Below are 20,483 nucleotides of genomic sequence, written 5' to 3' on the forward strand. Positions count from 1 at the left end.
TCCCTAGGCCGGGCAGTAGGATTCTGGATTGTTTTTCTTAAAATTTCACTGTTCTATATAGAAATGTTATAAATCACAAAGATTAGCACTATCGGTTTGATACACAATAGGCTGAGAATACGGTTAACTGCGTATCACAGAAGAAATTTCTTTCCCCTTGAAAATCGAACCGAGCTCGTTTACCTTAAGAAGCAACAGCTCTGAAGTCAGTGATCATCCCATCAGCCCAGCCCTACCCCCATTTGGCAAAACTGAGAAAAGAGGTCTGGCGCCTTTATGAACAAACAAGAGCTGCCTCTCCCTCACCATTGGTATCTCGCATCTCCTCCTCTCGCTTCTTCATGTAGGCAAAGTCATTAACGATGGATTCTGAGAGGTCTTCTAGGCGTCGGAGCTCCACCTCTAAAGGTTTGAGTTTCTCAACCTTGGCAATCTGGAAAAGAAAGGAATTATGAACCCACTCCTTGAAAAATCCACTCTAGTCTAGAACACAAGGCAACAGGAGTTTTTTAAAAAGTTTCACCAAGGAGCGCCTGGGTGACTCGGCTGGTTGAGCGTCTGACTTCGGCTCAGGTCAGGATGTCATGGTCTGTGAGTTCGAGCCCCACGTAGGGTTCCACGTTGTCAGTGCAGAGCCCACTTCAGATCCTCTGTTCCCCCTCTCTGCCCCTCCCCTGCTCACTCTCTCTCAAAAATAAGCGAACATTAATAAAATGGGTTCTGAATTTCCTTTAAACAAATAAACAAACAAAAAGTTTCACCAAACTGGGGGTGCCTGGCTGGCTCACTCAGTCAGTGGAGCATGTGACTCTCGATCTTGAGGTTGTGGGTTTGGACCCCACATTGGGTGTAGAGATTTTAAAAATAAAATCTTCAAAAACAAAAACTTAAAATCCCTTCTGTTATCACTGTAACATATTTCACTTTTTAAAGTTTGTTTACTTTTGAGAGAGAGAGAGAGAGAGAGAGAGAAGAGAGCACCTGCACAAGTGGGGGAGGGGTACAAGACGGAAGAGAGAATCCCAGGCAGGCTCTGTACCATCAGTGCAGAACCCGATGCGGGGCACAAACCCACAAACTGTGAGATCATGACCTGAGCCAAAACCAAGAGTCAGATGCTTAACTGACTAAGCCACCCAGGTGCCCCTAACATATTTTAAAATCTTTTGCCCTTCCCCACGAACTGTTTATGTGTTTCCATTTCAGACTTTTCTTTATACTTTAATTTTGATTAAAACCTCCTTAGAAGTTCTATCATATGGTAGGCTATCAAGTAAAATATATCATTTTCCTGAGATTCCTGATTTTAATAAAGCATTTTACTTTACCCTTCCACTCATGTCCAAGAAACAGTATTATCAGCATAATAAGTGGGAGAGTCATGATATTAGACGTGATTTAATTTAAAAGACAACCATCCAAATTCCCAATAGGGAATGCACAGGAATGAGAGTATGTGTAACTATAACATTAAGATAATAACTCAAACTACAAAATTAGAGAATTCTGGTTTGCTCATTTAAATCCCAAAAGAGCTTTAAGGTTTATATCAGAGCTCCAGAGCCCAGATGACTCCTGGGTCTGCTGCAAAAAAAATTACACTGCATCTTTGGTTTTTAGAATTACACAGCCAGTTATCAAAAGAAATCTCCAAGGACTTCCTTGTATGCTAAGGAATGAAGGATGTGAGAAATGAATTGTTTTCCTTTCTCAACCTAGACCACTGTGAAACCTCCAAGAGCATCTAGTAACTAAAGGCAGATACGATAAAAGAAAGGATTTCATTATTTGTTTTTTCCTATCAACCTTAGATTATGAATTGCTTTAAAATGGGGATACATCACCAGAGCTTTCCAGATCTTAAAACTCACATACCAGGCTGTACTTAAAATTTTCCTACGTAGAGAATTCTTCAAAATTTCTTTTCCTTGGGGCACCTGAGTGGCTCAGTCGGTTGGTTAAGTGTCTGATTCTTGATTTAAACATTTTTTTTAATGTTTATTTATTTTTGAGAGAGAGAGAGAGAGACAGCATGAGCAGGGGAGGTGCAGAGAGAGAGGGAGACACGGAATCCAAAGCAGGCTCCAGGCTCCGAGCTGTCAGCACAGAGCCCGACGCGGGGCTTGAACTTGCAGACCGTGAGATCATGACCTGAGCCAAAGTCGGATGCTCAACCGACAGAGCCACCCAGGTGCCCCTGATTCTCAATTTAGGCTCAGGTCGTAATCTCACAGTCTGTGAGCCCCATGTCGAGCTGTGCTGACGGTGCAGCGCCTGCTTGGGATTACCGCTCTCCACCTGACTCTCTCTTACCCTTCCCCACTTGCGTGTGTGCTCTCTCTACACAAACTTTAAATAAATAAATATTCTTTTCCTATATCTGCTTCTTTACTCTCTATCTACCATATGTTCTCTCTACAACTCCCTACTTTTTCTTCTCTTTTGTCCAATTCACCTTCTTTGTTCTTTTCCTGTTAACGTTAACAGCAATTAACATAAGATGAACAGGAAGAGTTTAAGGGTGTTCTTATGTTCTCTGCTCATCTAGATTCCTCACTGAATATTTTTAAAAATAAAACTAGAAGAGGGGAGGGCAGGTGATGGGTATTGAAGAGGGCATCTTTTGGGATGAGCACTGGGTGTTGTATGGAAACCAGTCTGACAATAAATTTCATATATGAAATAAATAAAAATTAAAAAATAAAACTAGAAACTGCTGTTAAGATAGGGATATAAAAATTAGATTTATATTTAAAGTACATAAAATGCAATGAATTTGTAATGATGCACCTGTTTTCTTTCACTGGATTTATGTTTTCTTACATTTGTAAAATGTTGGTTAGTGTGACTGACAGCTACAAAACAAAATAACGCTAACTGACTACAACATTTAACTAAAGGTCAGTTAATGTATTCAGCAGACTCTCCTAGCTGAATGCCCAAATGCCAAGTTTTGCCATTAATCTAGAATATGTATCAGTTGACTGATCTCATATAGAGCCACAGAGCAAAGGAACTGAACTCCCCAGGAAAAAGATACCAGTACAAGAGACCTATCATAAGCTGAACTTCAGTCTGTTTACCTCCTGGTCTATACTTTCGCCTCCAAAGCTTCCTGAATGAGACAGAATAAAAGCAATGGCATGAAACTTCTTTAGCGATAAATGATATAAGGCTCTCTAAATGGAAACGTGCAAAAAGGAACTGGAAGTGAAACTATGGCTGTGCCTCTGCCAGCTGAAAGTATTATTTTAAAAAATTATTTGGAAGACAACTTCTAACCCTCCCTACCTTTTTTATTAAATGACAATAGGCCAAAAGCCCAAAACCTGAAAGACTGTGATGGAATTAAAATACATTTGGTACTGAGGATGGCCTTTGTGCACTGTAGACCAAAAATCCTGCTCCCGATTCATTTCTGGTGTTCTGTTTACTTTTCAGTTGTATAAGCAATACATAAACATGTTCTCCTGCTAAAAATTTCAACCATTCAGAAGCAAAGGGAACAAAAACAAAAAGCCCACCTTCACAGCTAGCTCCCCAATTCCCACATCCACACATTCCTTCTCAGAGGTAACCATGGTTGTGGACTTGGTGTATATCTATCTAGACCTTGTTAGAAGATAACACACTATTTATGCTTTTGCATGCATATAAGTGTACACACAAACATGTAATTAAAAACATACTTATAAATGGGATCATACTGTATACGTTGCTCTATGGCTTGCTTTTTCTCATTTAGTAAGATCTTTCCAAAAACTTCAGCGCTTATATATCGGACAAAGGACTAGTATCCAAAATCTATAAAGAGCTCACCAAACTCCACACCCAAAAAACAAATAATCCAGTGAAGAAAGGGGCAGAAACCATGAATAGACACTTCTCTAAAGAAGACGTCCAGATGGCCAACAGGCACATGAAAAGATGCTCAACATCACTCCTCATCAGGGAAATACAAATCAAAACCACACTCAGATATCACCTCACGCCAGTCAGAGTGGCCAAAATGAACAAATCAGGAGACTATAGATGCTGGAGAGGATGTGGAGAAACGGGAACCCTCTTGCACTGTTGGTGGGAATGCAAACTGGTGCAGCCGCTCTGGAAAACAGTGTGGAGGTTCCTCAAAAAATTAAAAATAGACCTACCCTATGACCCAGCAATAGCACTGCTAGGAATTTACCCAAGGGATACAGGAGTGCTGATGCAGAGGGGCACTTGTACCCCAATGTTTATAGCAGCACTCTCAACAATAGCCAAATTGTGGAAAAAGCCTAAATGTCCATCAACTGATGAATGGATAAATAACTGTGGTTTATATACACAATGGAGTACTACATGGCAATGAGAAAGAACGAAATATGACCCTTTGTAGCAACGTGGATGGAACTGGAGAGTGTGATGCTAAGTGAAATAAGCCATACAGAGAAAGACAGATATCGTATGTTTTCACTCTTATGTGGATCCTGAGAAACTTAACAGAAACCCATGGGGGAGGGGAAGGAAAAAAAAAAAAAAGAGGTTAGAGTAGGAGAGAGCCAAAGCATAAGAGACTCTTAAAAACTGAGAACAGGGGCGCCTGGGTGGCGCAGTCGGTTAAGTGTCCGACTTCAGCCAGGTCACGATCTCACGGTCTGTGAGTTCGAGCCCCGCGTCGGGCTCTGGGCTGATGGCTCAGAGCCAGGAGCCTGCTTCCGATTCTGTGTCTCCCTCTCTCTCTGCCCCTCCCCCGTTCATGCTCTGTCTCTCTCTGTCCCCAAAATAAATAAACGTTGAAAAAAAAAAATTAAAAAAAAAAAAAAAAAAAGATGAGAGGAGGGGGGGGGGGGGAGGGCGGGGAGGGTAGGTGATGGGCATTGAAGAGGGCATCTTTTGGGATGAGCACTGGGTGTTGTATGGAAACCAATTTGACAATAAATTTCATACGTTAAAATAAATAAATAAATGAATAAATAAGTCCAAAAACAAAAACAACAAAAAACTTCAGCGCTTATAGATTCACCTCATTCTTCCTAACTGCTGCACAGTATTCCATACTGCATACAGGCCACTGTTTACTTACTCCTTCAATTCCCCAACTCCTCTTCTAGTATAGGTCCTACTCCAGACTCTTTAGCTCTATTCATAACCAAACAGCCCAACTCCCATTTTCCAAGTTGATATTTCCTCAATGAAATCCCTACTCAACCCTGTCCTTACTTTGGTAGATTAGTTTTGACCTTCTATGAGTAGGATGAAGGTCTCTTTTCCTAAAACACATCCCTGCCTAATAAATACCTTTATTCTTTTTTTTTTAAATACCTTTATTCTTGATACCAATTCTTGATACTTTTAAATCTAGGAAACTTAAAGAATTGCCAAGATATTAAAACAATGTTGAAAACTAATTTGCTATTCCAACCATCTAACACATCATGGATACTCAATGGTAAATAACAATATGAATGGATATATATTTACATTTAATCTAAACTTAGAGATTTAAAAAAATGTAAAAAGCTGTTAAAAAAAAAAAAAAAACACAGAACATTTTAAGACCCTAACAACAATGCTTACTATGTGCAAGGTACCAAGATAAATGATGATCTCTGTTCCTAAGAAGCTCACGGTCTAGTAGAGAGGCTCATATAAAAAGCTATAACCATAATATAAGGCATTATGTATTAACTTTTACAACAAAAGTACACATTAAAAGTGTAAAGAGGAAAAAAAAGGGTGTGCCTGGGTTCAGGTCATGATCTCATGGTTTGTGAGATCGAGACCCACGTCAGGCTCTGCACTGACAGTGCAGAGCCTGCTTGGGATTCTCTCTCCCTCTGTCCTTGTCTCTTTCCCAGTCACACTCTCTCAAAATAAAAATAAATCTAAAAAACTTAAAAAAAAAAGTGGAAAGGAAAGAAAGTAGCACATGATTAATCATAGTTGGAAGGATAAAGGAAAGGTTAACAGGAAACAAGTGAACCGAGTCTCATGAATTCTGCAGGATTCTGAAAGAGATGAGATAGAAAGGCATTCAAGGTTACAGGGAAGTTGCACACCAAAACTTGGAGGGAGGAAACTGCAAGCCATGTTTAGGAGACCATGAGTTGTCTAGTCACAGGTAGTCTGATGTGTATGTGTGTGTGCACTCACACGTCAACACACATACGTGCCTGGGGGAGGGTGGTGGCTAACAGCAAACACAAAGTTCAAAAGTCAGGCTGGAGTTAAACTGAGGAAGAGGATGAAGAAGGCTGTATAATGAATCAGACCTACTGGTATATATCTAGAATGTGTACATATTTTATACCTTGTAATCTTGCTTAATCCTCCTAACCCTGTATGAGATAACCCTGTATTAGAGATATTATTATATCTAAATTCTTCAGATGAGGAAATTAAGGTTCAGAGTGTTAAATAACTCACCCAAGTTCTCAGAGCTTGGTGGAGCTGAGATTGGAATCCAAGTGTGAGTTTATATTTTTACTCTGTAGGTACTAAAAATCTGATGAAGGAAACTAGCAGACTACACTAAGTTTTTTCTGGATCAAAGGTGAAGTGATCAAGCTATATTAGGCCTCAAGGATCTGGGTAAGTTGTCCAATTTATCAGCCAAACTTCCTTGGTTTCATACTGATATTATTCTCATTTTTAGAGACTAAGAGAGTAAAATTTTTAAGCAAATTATCACTATTCTCAGGAAGACCTTCTTTGCTTGCCTAGGATGAAGTATTCAATGAGTATTATCATGACTTTTCTCATAGTTGGCACAAAAAGCTAGTAAGAAAACCTCTATCAAAATCCCCAGACTGTTGTTCTGCTCTTTTAAACGTCTGATTTGGGGAGCCTGGGGGGCTCAGTCGGTTAAGCGTCCGACTTCAGCCCAGGTCATGATCTCAAGGTTCGTGAGTTCAAGCCCCGCATCAGGCTCTGTGCTGACAGCTCGGAGCCTGGAGCCTGCTTCGGATTCTGTCTCCCTCTCTCCCTGCCCCTCCCTAGCTCATGCTCTCTTTCTCTGTCAAAAATAAATAAACTTAAATAAAATAAAAGTCTGATTTAAGGTTCAAAGTGTTTACAAGAATGTGAAATTATAGCAGCACCTGGGTGGCTCAGTCAGTTACGCGTCTGACTTTGGTTCAGGTCATGATGTCAGAGTTCTTGAGTTTGAGCTCTGCATCGAGTTCTGTGCTGACAGCTCTGAGCCTGGAGCCTGCTTCGGATTGTCTCCCCATCTCTGTCTGCCCCTCCCCCGCTCGTGCTGTGTGTGCGTGTGTGTGTGTGTGTGTGTGTGTGTGTGTGTCTCTCTCAAAAATAAATATTAAATTTTTTTTAAAAAGAAGAATGTGAAATTATACATGTTTCATGATGGCAGGTCACTATCCTAGTCTACTTCTCTCTTCCTAGGCTGAAAGGATGATGTGTATTTTGTCAACAGCTAGATAAAGGCAAAGCCTATTTGACAATATTGTGTACCATACATTCTCCACTAGAGGGAAGCATTCCCCTTGTAGGCTGCATTTAGCCATTAAATAATCAAAGAGCCACCACAGACAGACGGACCTCATTTTACAAATCAAGAAACTGAAGATTCCATGGTCACTCAGTCTTTTAGATGGAAAACCAAGTCTAACAGAACCATGGTCTCTTGATTCCCTACCCAAGATCACCGAAGCATTTATTCAGCATCAAAATTGCAAAGTTCTGGGGCCCTGAGTGGCTCAGTCGGTCCAGGCTCTGTGCTGACAGCTTGGAGCCTGGGACCTGCTTCAGATTCTGTGTCTCCCTCTCTCTCTGCACCTCCCCCACTCACACTCTTTCTCCCTCTCAAAAATAAACATTAAAAAATTAGAAAAAAAAAAAAAAAAAAAAAAGACGCAAAGCTCTGCTGTAAACTGCAAGCAAAACCGTATTTTTGACTTCCAAAAGCACATTCATTCAGTGTATCCAAATCCTACCTATGTTTTAAGCCCTAACCACGAAGCTTCCTTTTAACCATTTCTGTCCACACCAATTCCTTCTTTCCTAAAATCCTATAGCACTTAGACTGTGCCACATAATTAACTCAATCATACACTGTCATATTCATAGTTTTGATTTTTATCCTTCTAAAAACTTTTTTAAAGGTTTTATTTATTTTTGAGGAAGACAGAGACAGCGGTGAGCAGGGAAAGGGGAGAGAGAAAGTGTGAGAGAAATAGAGAATCCCAAGCAGGCTCCATGCTGCCAGCACAGAGCCCAATGTGGGCCTCGAACCCACAAAACTGTGAGACATGACCTGAGCTGAAACCAAGAGTCAGACACTTAATAAGACGGCAGCACCACCCAGGCACCTCTCTTTCCCCACACTACTTTGGCCCTTGAACTCAAGGAAATGAATACAATGTATACTTTGCATAGCACGTCCATTCCACGCCTTCTTCAGAGAAGCCAACTTTCTCATAGCAGAAAATAAGTGCGGTTGGTCCCCTGAAGCAAGGGCTTCCTCTAAGGAACATTCTACATCTACTTCCACCCTCTGCCCAGGAGAAGGTCCTCCCTACCACACTTTCACTCTCCTTTGTAGTGGTAGGTAATGCTTGGAAAACTACAAGTTATAAAGCCTTTCCCTGCATACATACACTTTCCAAAACGGCTGAAATTATCCTTCTTAGGCCATATCCAAATCTTCCCCTCGTCTAACGAGGATTTGAATCTAGAGTTGCGAGTTACATGTAATTGCCCCAAGAAAAGGTGTTAACTCTGAGAAACTGCTTCTTAAAACAGACATGTGAAACAAACCCGCCTCCAGAGAATCCCTGGATTGTTTTCCTGGTGGAGCACAGAGAGTCAAGAGAAGCTTGGTGTGGTAAGCCAAATTCAGTCAAACTGCAGTTACCTCCACAACCCCCCAAATTTTAGAAGCAGAGCAGTAACAGTGGAGACCATCTAATCGAGCACAATTAAGATAAAGAAGGCCGACCTATATAACCAAGGACAAGTCTACTTGTGTAGGGAGGTATGTGAATCGCAGACCTCTTCACAGAAGCTCAAAAGGTCAACAATGTGCCAAAATAAGGCCAGATAATACTGCCAATCTTAGGGCTAAGCGAAATTTAGCATGATCCTATTTACTCTGTCATATTCAATTTCCAGAAAGGGCAGGAGAAGGGAGCCAAAATCTGCTGAACTGACCAACTATGTGTCACGTTCCTTACCCATGTTATTTCATTTAACTTATGTCAGAAAGGGATTTTGGATCCAGTATGCAGAACCAGAGTTCCTCCTTCCCGAGGGCATTCAGAAAAGTAGAACTTCTGAAAAGTCTTCAGCTGTTGCTCCAACAAGGGCAATTGTGTTTCTGGTGTACATGTTGATAGCAAATGACATACTAATAGAACCCACATGCAAAACAGGATTTTAGTTGTACTGAAAATGCTGACATCCACATCAAGATAGGACATACACACGCCTGCCTGGCTCAATCATTCGCGCACGCGACTCTTAACCTCCGGGTCATGAGTTCAAGCCCCATGTTGCATCTGGGGCCCCATTTAAAAAAAAAAAGAAAGAAAGAAGGGACATACACAGCCCCAGAGTTAGAGGATATGTCACATAGCTCCTTCTTTGTGAGACAGTGATTGCCGTCATTTCCACAACTGCAGGATTAGACAATTAAGTCCTCATAAACAGCTGCTCTAGTTCACAGACCACAAACTCAAAAAAAAAAAAAAAAAAAATTGGCTCGGGGCGCCTGGGTGGCTCAGTCAGTTGAACATCAGACTCTGGCTCAGGTCAGAATCTCATACAGTTCATGAGTTCGAGCCCCTTTATTCAGGCTCTCTGCTGTCAGCAGAGCCCCTTTGCGATCCATTGTCTCCCCGCCCTGCCACCTCCCCCGCCCATCGTCCCCTGCTCATGCTCTCTCTCAAAAATAAACACTAAAAAAAAAAACCAAAACAAAAAACGGCTCGATTCACATACTGACTCTAAAAAGATGCCCCCTTCATGGGCAAAAGACACTGTGGTGAGAGGTCCTTAAAATTCAACAGAGGGAATCAAAAGTGCTTTATTTTTGAGGAGATAGCATTCCGAACTCTTTAAAGAATTCAAAGTTCAAGGCTCTATGCTTCTTTACAATAGGACAACCATTCTAGCTTCCAAATAGCATCACCTTACATTTCTATTATTGACACAGCAATTCCACATGCGCTAATTAAGTAAATCCTCTGTAACAATTTAGTAGGTATTGTGGTACTCTGCCCAGCTATCGAACCACTGACTACTATTGAACTTTACAAAACCACGAGGGACTTCAGAGTCATGAAGCCCACAGCTGCGAGGGAAAGATGTTCTGCATGTGAAAAAAAATTAAAGAAATGTGCCACTTCCCCAAAGCTAAACACTTATGCCAACAGGCCCAAATCCTCTGGAGATAAAAGCTCTCCATTACCTCAAGGGCCTGAAATTAAATGCCTCAAAACCTCTACATATGCTCAATGCTCTCTGGTAATTAACCAGAGAACAAGTGCTTCTATTATTCATGTTCTTGTCACAGGCATTTGCCGAGAGACAAGTAACAGCTATTTCTAAGCAAGATTCAAGGGAACCTAGCCATTGACTGAGAAAAGGGCTAGTCTTTGGCCTGTGTCATAACCACTTCTCCTCTCAGTTTGGTTTGCTTTTTTTTGTGGTGGGGGGGGGGGTGTGGGGGGGGGGTGGTAAGAGCGCCGAAGAAAGTAGTAATAAGAGTTACTTGCTTAAGAAACAGAATTTAGAGCTGTGTTGTAACCATGTGCGTAATGAAATGCTTAGGACATGCCAGGCTTCCAAAGCAGGAAGCAGGCAAAGGAAGTGCTGTGGTTTCCTTTCGGGTAGGGATTCCCCTCTTGGGTTAAGCAAAAGGTCAGGAAAGATAAAGGCCCTTCCCCAATGTCAACAAAGTCCAAGGATGGTTGAAATTCCAGGAGGAATAGGAGTTCCAAAATGTCCTGTTACAGTGATATCCACATCATTTTATATATATGTAAACTCACAAATAATAGTCTCTGTTTTAGAGGGGGAAATGATGTCTAACGTCTCCAAATGCCCTATTATTTAATGTATACCACTTAATGACAGCCATCATATTAGGAGGAAAAGTTACAACAGCTCAAATTGTACACAGTAGGAACTTAAAGGAACCTGGCTGAGAGAACGGTCTGAAGTTGAGGATAGTGAGGCAGTAATCAAAAACTGAAAATCACTTTACCTGTTCTTCCACCTCATAATAACTGCAACAGCATTTTTCTCTTTTATACCTTGTAACACCATTTTAACATACAGTATCATATTTAAACATAATTAAGATTCTTCTGAACCCTCAAAGTTTAAAAGGATTTTTTCAACTTACTCTTCAGTTCACCAAATAAAGAGGCTCTCTTGCTTTATTTCTTTTAACTAAACTAGGTTAGGGGTGCCTGGGTGGCTCAAGTCGGTTGAGCGTCCGACTTTGGCTCAGGTCATGATCTCACAGTCTGTGAGTTTGAGCCCCGCGTTGGGCTCTGTGCTGACAGCTTGGAGCCTGGAGCCTGCTTGGGATTGTGTGTCTCCCTCCCTCACTGCCCCTCCCCCGCTCAAGCTCCATCTCTTAAAAATGAATAAATGTTTAAAAAAAACAACAACTTTATGGGGCGCCTGGGTGGCTCAGTCAGTTGAGCGAGTTGAGCGTCCGACTTCAGCTCAGGTCATGATCTCGTAGTCTGTGAGTTCGAGCCCCGAGTCAGGGTCTGTGCTGACAGCTCAGAGCCTGAAGCCTGTTTCAGATTCTGTGTCTCCTTCTCTCTCTGACCACCCCCCATTCATGCTCTGTCCCTGTCTCAAAAATAAATAAACGTTAAAAAAACAAACAACATCAACTTTAAACTAGTTTAGACATGGTAACAAGCAAATTAATGTCTCTACTGGGAACGGTCTTCCATTCACCACTGCATCACTGCTCCCGTTTATCACCTACACATAACTCAGCCTGGTTTTGTTCGATTGGACATCTGAACTAGGAAAAAGAGGAAAAACCTGCTGCAGCTGTTGTACTACTCCTTCCTGTTGCAGAGCCAGCCAGTCACTTCCAACCTGATTCCATTCCAGGATATTTTGCTTCCAGGTCCTGGCCAAAGGCAGAGCAACTTCTCTAGTTCCATCAGTCCTAGAATATTCTTTTTTTTTTTTTTTTATTTTTAATTTTTTTTTTCAACGTTTATTTATTTTTGGGACAGAGAGAGACAGAGCATGAACGGGGGAGGGGCAGAGAGAGAGGGAGATACAGAATCAGAAACAGGCTCCAGGCTCTGAGCCATCAGCCCAGAGCCCGACGCGGGGCTCGAACTCACAGACAGTGAGATCGTGACCTGGCTGAAGTCGGACGCTCAACCGACTGCGCCACCCAGGCGCCCCTAGAATATTCTCTTAAATACACTTTTCTTTGTTAATATTGAGTCTACAGTCTTTAAAACCAATTTATTTCCTGTACCCCACCTCTTCTTCATGCCCTCAGTAAAAAGACTCTGATTTGGGTAAAAATACTCTTTTTAAAAAAAATTTTTTTTTTTTTAACGTTTATTTATTTTTGAGACAGAGAGAGACAGAGCATGAACGGGGGGGAGGGTCAGAGAGAGAGGGAGACACAGAATCTGAAACAGGCTCCAGGCTCTGAGCGGTCAGCACAGAGCCCGACGCGGGGCTCGAACTCACGGACTGCGAGATCATGACCTGAGCCGAAGTCGGACGCTTAACCGACTGAGCCACCCAGGCGCCCCAGATTTGGGTAAAAATACTCTTAACTTTCTATAAAAGCCAATCCTCCACTCTTATATAGTCCTTGAGGTTTTTAAAAGGTGCTCTTCACTTAAAGAACCATTCTGTGCCATCATAATAGATGAAAAAGCTCAGTTCCCTTACCTTTATTCTATGCACACCCCCACCTCCATACCACCCAAATAAATGCCAGTTTTTATTCCCTATAATACTACCTGTCAGCAAAAATATTTATTCGTTATCAAGCTCTCCAGTCTATTGCAGTTTTTCCTACCATCGTGCTCCTTTTCATAAAAGACTGAAATTGTGTTATTAACTATAAGCTACTTTTGATTATGGTGTTTCTCAAAGTCAGCACAGTTGTTCATGTCTAAACAGCACTGAATCCATGTCCTAGATACATATATATATATATAGATACACACACACACACACACACACACACACACACACACACACATACATAGAGCTGTCCATCTGGAGTAAAATCCTCAGGAATTAAAAACACATTGCTTTTCTTAATCTTGAACATATAAATGAAGTCTGTAATTTTAATAATTACAAATATAGGGGCGCCTGGGTGGTTCAACTGGTTAAGCATCCTGCTCACGTCGGGCCCTGTGCTGACGGCACGGAGTCAACTTGGGATTCTCTCTCTCCCCCTCCTCTGCTCGCTCTCTCCCAAAATAAAAAATAAATGACAGGGGCACGGTTGGTTAGGTATCTAGCTCTTGGTTTTGGCTCAGGTCATGATCTCACAGGTTTGTGAGTCTGAGTTCCGTGTCAGGGTCTGTACTAACAGCGTGGAGCCCGCTTGGGTCTCGGTCTCTCTCTCCCCGTCTCTCTCGCCCCTCCCCGGCTCTTGCTCTCTCTCTCAAAATAAATAAACTTAAAAAAAAATTACAGATATACATCTGGGTTTCTGTCTCAAGAGTGCTAATGGCATACGCCTGAGTGTTTTATCACGTCAACATTTCTATGGGATAGCTGGTTCAGTCATTTGGCTGATGGCACAGCCAGAATTACTGTTCAAGGCTATTAATACAACTTCTCGCATCAGTAAGACTGTAGCTGGTTGTCACATGATTGATGAGAAAACAAAAGCCTTCTGGGCAAAGCACAGCCGGTCGGCCTGACGAGGTCACAGAAACCTCACAGCCGGCACGCTACTGCCTCCTCTGGCTGTTCCAGCAGGACGTACCTCTTCGTAATTTTTCGCCTCCACTCCGTGCTTCATGTCTAGAATCACGAGCTGATCAGGTATCCGCCCTGTTCCTGAGAGAGAAATCAAAAGCTTCATTGTGTAGAATATTTAAAATTCCGGGAAGTCACCCACCCCCCTCCCTCTCTCTAACCCCTACCCTCTCAATAGAGGGAAACAGCCGCGACTCCTCCCCCTACTCAGCTGCAGAAAATTCCTGGCTCTGGCTAAAATCACAAGCATTCCAGACAAAGCCTCGATCTGTGCGGGGTGGCGGAAAGCAGTGAGAATATGCTGCTGGCAAACATCTCTGAGCAGGCAGGACATAAGCCACTGCAGCTGGCACTACAGAGGAACAGGAGAGCAGAAGGGATGACATACGGACTTTACCAGATTAGGAAATAAAACTCAAGTCAAAAAGTATAAAATTGAGTAGCCAATAGGTAGCGGGCACCAACTCAGACTGAAAAGGTACACTTCCACATCTGAAACGGCCTGTCAATTTTTGGAAAAAAAAAAAAAAAAAAAAAAAAAAAAGATTAATGGGTATATGCTAAGCTTGAATTTACTTAATATAAACATGAGTACTGAAAACAATACAGGATCTAGCTAATATTCCACATTAATTTGAACATTTTGGTCAATGGAAGGCCACTTCAGTAGGCTAATAAAATGTTATATAGGACGCACAAAACACTTAAAAGAGAAGAGCCCAAGAAAAATACTTGTAAATAAGAGTACAATTCTCAGGGATGCTTCTTAGAGAACTGTCTGTTTGGCATAGCAGGGCCAACAGAACTATGCTCGTATTAGAAAAAGTAAACTGATTCAGCTTGATCAAAAAGGAATTTAAACTTAAATCATCAGGTAGGAGAGAGGAAAAGACTCAGAGTCGCAGGCAACTGCTCGGCCCCAATCCCCTGGAATTCATCAATTCACCAAATTATTTATAAAATAAGAAGCTGCCTGCATGAAATCAGGAGTTTAGGGAAACAATGCCACTTAAGCATTGGGGTTCTTGAGACTATAAGCCAGAGAGAATGGTACTGTACCCTCTGCTGCCTGAACACTGGAGGTTTCTGATATGGACAAAAGTCAACTCAATAACTACTCAGTAAGAACTCACTAGGTGCTAGGACTGTACTGAATTACAATCTCTGCCTTCAAATAATTCCACGGGAATCTGAGACATGTATATGCATAACAACTACAGTGAAAATGCAAAGCAGTATAAAACTTTAAGAAAAAAAAAAAAAAACAGTTCAGGGGCACCTGGGTGGCTTAGTCAGTTAAGCATCTGACTCTTGACTTCAGCTTAGGTCATGATCTCACAGTTTGTGAGATCGAGCCCTGTGTCAGCTCTGCACTGACAGCACAGAGCCTGCTTGGGATTCTCTCTCTCCCTCTCTCTGGGCCCCCCCCCCCCCCATGCACACACTCTCTCAATAATAAATACATTAAAAAGCCAAAAAAAACCCAAAAAACCCAGTTCAGATAATCTCAGCCATGAAATAAAGGTTAGAGAAGGGAAGGCAATAGTTGTGGACAGACTTCACTAAAGAGAAAGCACCTGAAGGCAAGGACAGAGTACTCTAGGCAGAGGGCAAAGTATGGGCAAAGGTTGAGATACTGAAATGAGTATGGCAGGTTTAAAAGACAGTAAAGAAGTTCTTTTGGATAGATTAGAAAGATCACTTGAAAGCCACAGAAATAAGACTACACAGGTAGGACTAATAAGAAACTAAGACAAGTCACAGATGCCTTTTGAGCATTAAACCAGTAAGTCTCCAAAACAAAACAAAACAAAAACAGTGGCACCCAGAGAGGTATAGATCTTTCCCCAAATCCCATGTATAATCCTGATCATAACATTGGCCCATAAGAGATGCAGTGCAGATTTTTGATTCTCCTTCCTCATTTAAAAAGTTATGTAACTGAATCAGCTCACAACCCCACCTGGTCCAATGATCAAGATACTCTCTTCCTAATAGACTCTTTCCACCACCTCTCTGTTGCCACAGCACAGCATTAAGCATTATTCAAACACAAGTGAAACCACAAAACCACAGACCTCTGGCTGTTTCAGTCCAGACCATATAGTCTCTTGTAGAGACCAGCCAACTTATCCCCGTAGCTGACATCGTGGCCCTAAAGGGTCCCCTTTGTAAAAACAAAACAAAATAAAACAAAACAAACGAAGAACAAGAACAAAACCTTCTCTGCATTTCTCTGTCAAATGGACAATCTTTTTTTTTAAACTTACTTTTTTTTTAATGTTTATTTATTTCGAGCAAGAGTGCAAGAGAGAGCATGAGTGGAGGAGGGGCAGAGAGAGAGAGAGGGGGAGAGAGAGGATCCCAAGCAGACTCCAAGCTGTCAGCACAGAACCCGAGGCAGGGCTCGATCCCACAAACCGTGAGATCATGACCTGAGCGGAAACCAAGAGTTGGCTGCCTAACCGACTGAGCCACCCAGGTGCCCCCAAATGAACAATCTTTTAAAAGGGGCTCCAAAGACTACAAGTTATCACACTGCCATATCAAAACAAATGAAACTGGAAACTGAGTGGGGACTATACTGTATATATGTATACATTTATGCATATAGATACATAATTTTTATGAAAAAATGTTTTAATGCTTATTTTTTGAGAGAGGGACAGAGTACAAGTGGGGGAGGGGTAGAGAGAGAGCGAGACAGAGCATCTGAATAGGTTCCAGGCTCTGAGCTGCCAGCACAGAGCCTGATGCAGGGCTTGAACTCACAAACTGAACTGTGAGATCATGACCTAAACTGAAGTTGGGCATTTAACCTACTGAGCCACCCAGGTGCCTCATACATATATATCTTAAAAACTAGTTCCTGGGCATCTCTATGCACAGCATCAGCACATAAAACACTCAGAATAAAAGATAAGTTCTACCTTCAAAGAGTTGAAAATTGGAAATGTAAGACAGACATACAGGAGACATTTAAATAACACAAAGCTGTGTGATGTATATATTCATACATATTCAAAAATGCCTAAATGATCTCATCAGTGAGTGATACACTATTTAGAGGAAGCCACATTAACCTCCTTGCTGTTTCTGAGGTATGCTAAGCATCTCAAGGCATTTGGCTCTTTCTCCAAAGTCCTCATTACTACCTGATTTATATTTACTTGTTTACTGTCTATTTGCGTCAATGAAAATGTAAGCTCCATGAGAACAGAACTGGTTTTATTCACTGCTGTATCCCCAACATTTGAAACAGCGCTTGGCATGTAAGGGCACTTAATAAATGATGTGTTATATGAATCAACCGACTGAGAAACTGAGCAGGCTAGAATGGTTGAGGGAGGTAAGCTAAGGTAAACTCATGCTTTTATTGGAAGAGAGCATTCCAGCAAATGAATGTATGTGATGTGTTTAGAGGGTAGAGCAAACTAGACCTGCTGGGACTGATGAGCAGCGGAAGGCAAGGCTAGGGCAAGAATATAAAGACTGTTGAATGCCAGGATGCCTAAAATCTCTTCTAGCTCAAAAATTCTATGATTCTGGGTTTCACTCTATAGCATAGGAACATTACTACCACTACAGAGCAGGGACAGCTTTTGAAAAAGGACTGACATGATGAAATATGTGTTTTAGGAGACAAATCTGGTAGCAGTATTTGGATATATTAAGAGCAGGGATATCTGGAGCCTAATGACACAATCCAGGATTTAAAAGATTAGAGTTCAGATTGTGTGGTGACAGATACAGAAGATATTTTGAAAGAAGTATAAGCAGAACTCAATGATAGGCTGACAAAGGAAAAAATGATTTCCAAATGTGAGCCCAAGTAACTGGAAGGGTAGTGGGAACAGTGGTAAGCGAGAGGAATTCATTTGGAAGAGAGGCTCATGAATACAGCCTCTAGACGTTTTAGACATCTTGGTTTTGAGATAAGAGTGGCAAAACTATGTGGAAATGTCTAGAATACTGTTGAGACATCCTGGAACTGGCACAGCTGGGAGCAGACAGAAGGATATCAGTCATGAAATCACCATTAAAATCCTTTATTTTTTTATTTTTAATCTATTATTCCATTTACTTCAGGCAAACTCCCTTAGCTTTTAGGGTAAACTGACCAACTTTAGATCAAGGGAATCAATTCTTGGTTAATTGTCAAAAGCAGGTGGTTGATCTGCCACTCCCGAGAATCTACTGCCACTCTTGGCAAAGGAGCTTGCTCTTCTAGGATCATTTGTTCTGAATATTCTACAAATGTAAAACTGCCAGGAGTCCTTTTGTTACTATACAGAGAAAGCCTGAGAATAAAATTAAATGGAGGCAAGGAAAGGAAGCACTAAGAGAGAGGTGGAATTCCAATGATACTGTTAAAACCCCAAGAACCAGCTGTGCCTGAGGTGAGCACCACACTGCAGACTTCCCAGTTCAGAGAGTCAAGGCAGCTTGAGTTTTGTTTTTATGTCCTGTCACCCCAAAGGGTCCCAATTAATGTACCAAATACAAATGCATACAGCTTTTAGAATCTAGAGTCCTTGAAGCTAACAAATGCAGAGTGAAAAGGAATCTGCCTTTTATTTTAACCCATTACAGAGCACAGAAGCCATCACGTAATTAGTCTAAAAGGTACTAAGGATAGGATCTTAGCCTTGAGATGCACAGAAGAATCCATAGCAAGATAGAACTAGGGAAATGCTCTTGAGACCAAAAATATTTCTAACTTTGCTATATATTGTCAGACAGACCTTATTTCTAATCCCTTAGAAAATGTGTCACTAGCATATAAATGTACTGTTTTCTAGCATCTCTACGAAATTCAACTCTATCATTCAAACCAAATGTCACATCATTCAAGAAATGCCTACTCCACGACATGAAGAACTCGGCTGATTAGCCAACTTTCACTTATATGTGTGAAAGACATATATAAGCAAATGCAGTTTCCATTTCCTCTTCCTGCTGGCCCAGGAGAGAAAGTTCATGCTCTAATTTGAGAGAAGACACTTAACTCAGGGAAAAACACTCTGATTACTTACCCTTGCTCTCAAAACACACTTCAAACATGTCATAATCTTCAGTGGTAAAGGCAAATTTCCCCTTGGTTGCATCTTCCTTGGAGTACAGAATATGACCAGCAGAATCTGTGATCTAAAAGAAAAAGTAAGTAAGAGGAGGAAGAAAATAACACTGGGGAAGAGAACTTACAGAAACCGGAGAAATGGAAAGAAACACTGTCTATAAAAGACAGTTGATGGGCGCCTGGGTGGCTCAGTCAGTTGAGCGTCCGACTTCGGCTCAGGTCATGATCTCACAGCTCGTGAGTTCGAGCCCCACGTCGGGCTCTGTGCTGACAGCTCAGAGCCTGGAGCCTGCTTCGGATTCTGTGCCTCCCTCTCCCTCTGCCCCAACCCACTCGCATTCTGTCTCTGCTCTCTCAAAAATAAATAAACATTAAAAAAAAAAAAAAAAAAAAGACAGTTGCTATTTCCCATTATGATGACTATATTCACTCCATTCCTAAAGACAAGAACTGGATTAGAAGATGAAACCCAGGGGCGCCTAGGTAGCTCAATGAGCTAAGTGTCCACCTCTTGCTTTTGGCTCAGGTCATGATCTCATGGTTTTGTGGATTTGAGCTCCACACGGGGCTCTGCGCTGGCAGTGCGGAACCTGCTTGGGATTCTCTCTCTCCCTCTCTCTCTGCCCCTTCCCCACTCACACTGTCTCCGTCTCTCTCAAAATAAACAAACTTACAAAAAAAAAAAAAGAAGATGAAACCCAAATATAGCAAATTTTATTCATTCAAACAGTATCCACACTGATGGCTAAAACATGTTGCTGCTATAGAATGTCTTACCATACCCTAGGGCACCTGGGTGGCTCAGTTGGTTAAGCATCCGACTCTTGATTTTGGCTCAGGTCATGATCTCAACGATTCATGATATTGAGCCCACATTGGGCTCCTCTCTGTCTACCCCCTACCCCCACTTGCACATTCTCTCTCAAAATAAATAAACTTAAAAAAAAAAAGTCTTACCAAACCTAAAAGCTGATACAGTTGATATAGATTGGGTTTATCAGCAAAAGTTCACCTTATAAAATGTATGCCAGTATCATTATCTAGAAAGAGATATGTCACAAAAACAAAGCAGACAATTACCAAAAGAATACACGACAAAAGACATATAAGAACACATCTCTTCTGTAAAACAAACTCTGATGGAGAGGCAGTAGGGAGCAGAGAATGGAAATGGGACACTGATGCAAAAAGAGAAGGAAAAAGGCACACATAGAGAAGAAAACATTAAAAAAAAATTAAAATGAGGGCTGAATAAAAGGTTTTAGGGCACATCTTCTCAATTCCCTAAGAATTAACAGTAGTAATATTAATCAAGTATCTTCTGCCATGAATGATGTTGATCATTAATTTGTCAATGCTTAGATCTGCACTGGTCATTCAGGATACAGGGATGGGATGTGTAAGACAGTTCTTATCTTCAAAGGGCTTAAAAGTCTAAATGAGGAGACGAATAAGAAAT

General features: G+C 41.4%; 1 protein-coding gene across 1 annotated transcript in view; it reads right to left on the reverse strand.

Annotated features, from left to right (window-relative positions):
- Window positions 1-20,483, reverse strand: part of TMED10 (transmembrane p24 trafficking protein 10) — a 40,089-nt gene that overhangs the window by 1,312 nt on the left and 18,294 nt on the right. Inside the window, exons 2-4 of the mRNA XM_040477745.1 lie at window positions 18,981-19,092; window positions 13,952-14,025; window positions 307-433 (exon numbers count right to left, since the gene is read on the reverse strand). Coding sequence (XP_040333679.1) covers window positions 307-433; window positions 13,952-14,025; window positions 18,981-19,092 — 313 coding nt within the window. The remainder of the gene's footprint in view (window positions 1-306; window positions 434-13,951; window positions 14,026-18,980; window positions 19,093-20,483) is intronic.

This window comes from Herpailurus yagouaroundi, unplaced genomic scaffold, assembly GCF_014898765.1.
Source record: "Herpailurus yagouaroundi ecotype Mexico unplaced genomic scaffold, PumYag 141, whole genome shotgun sequence".
Classification (NCBI taxonomy): Eukaryota; Metazoa; Chordata; class Mammalia; order Carnivora; family Felidae; genus Herpailurus; species Herpailurus yagouaroundi.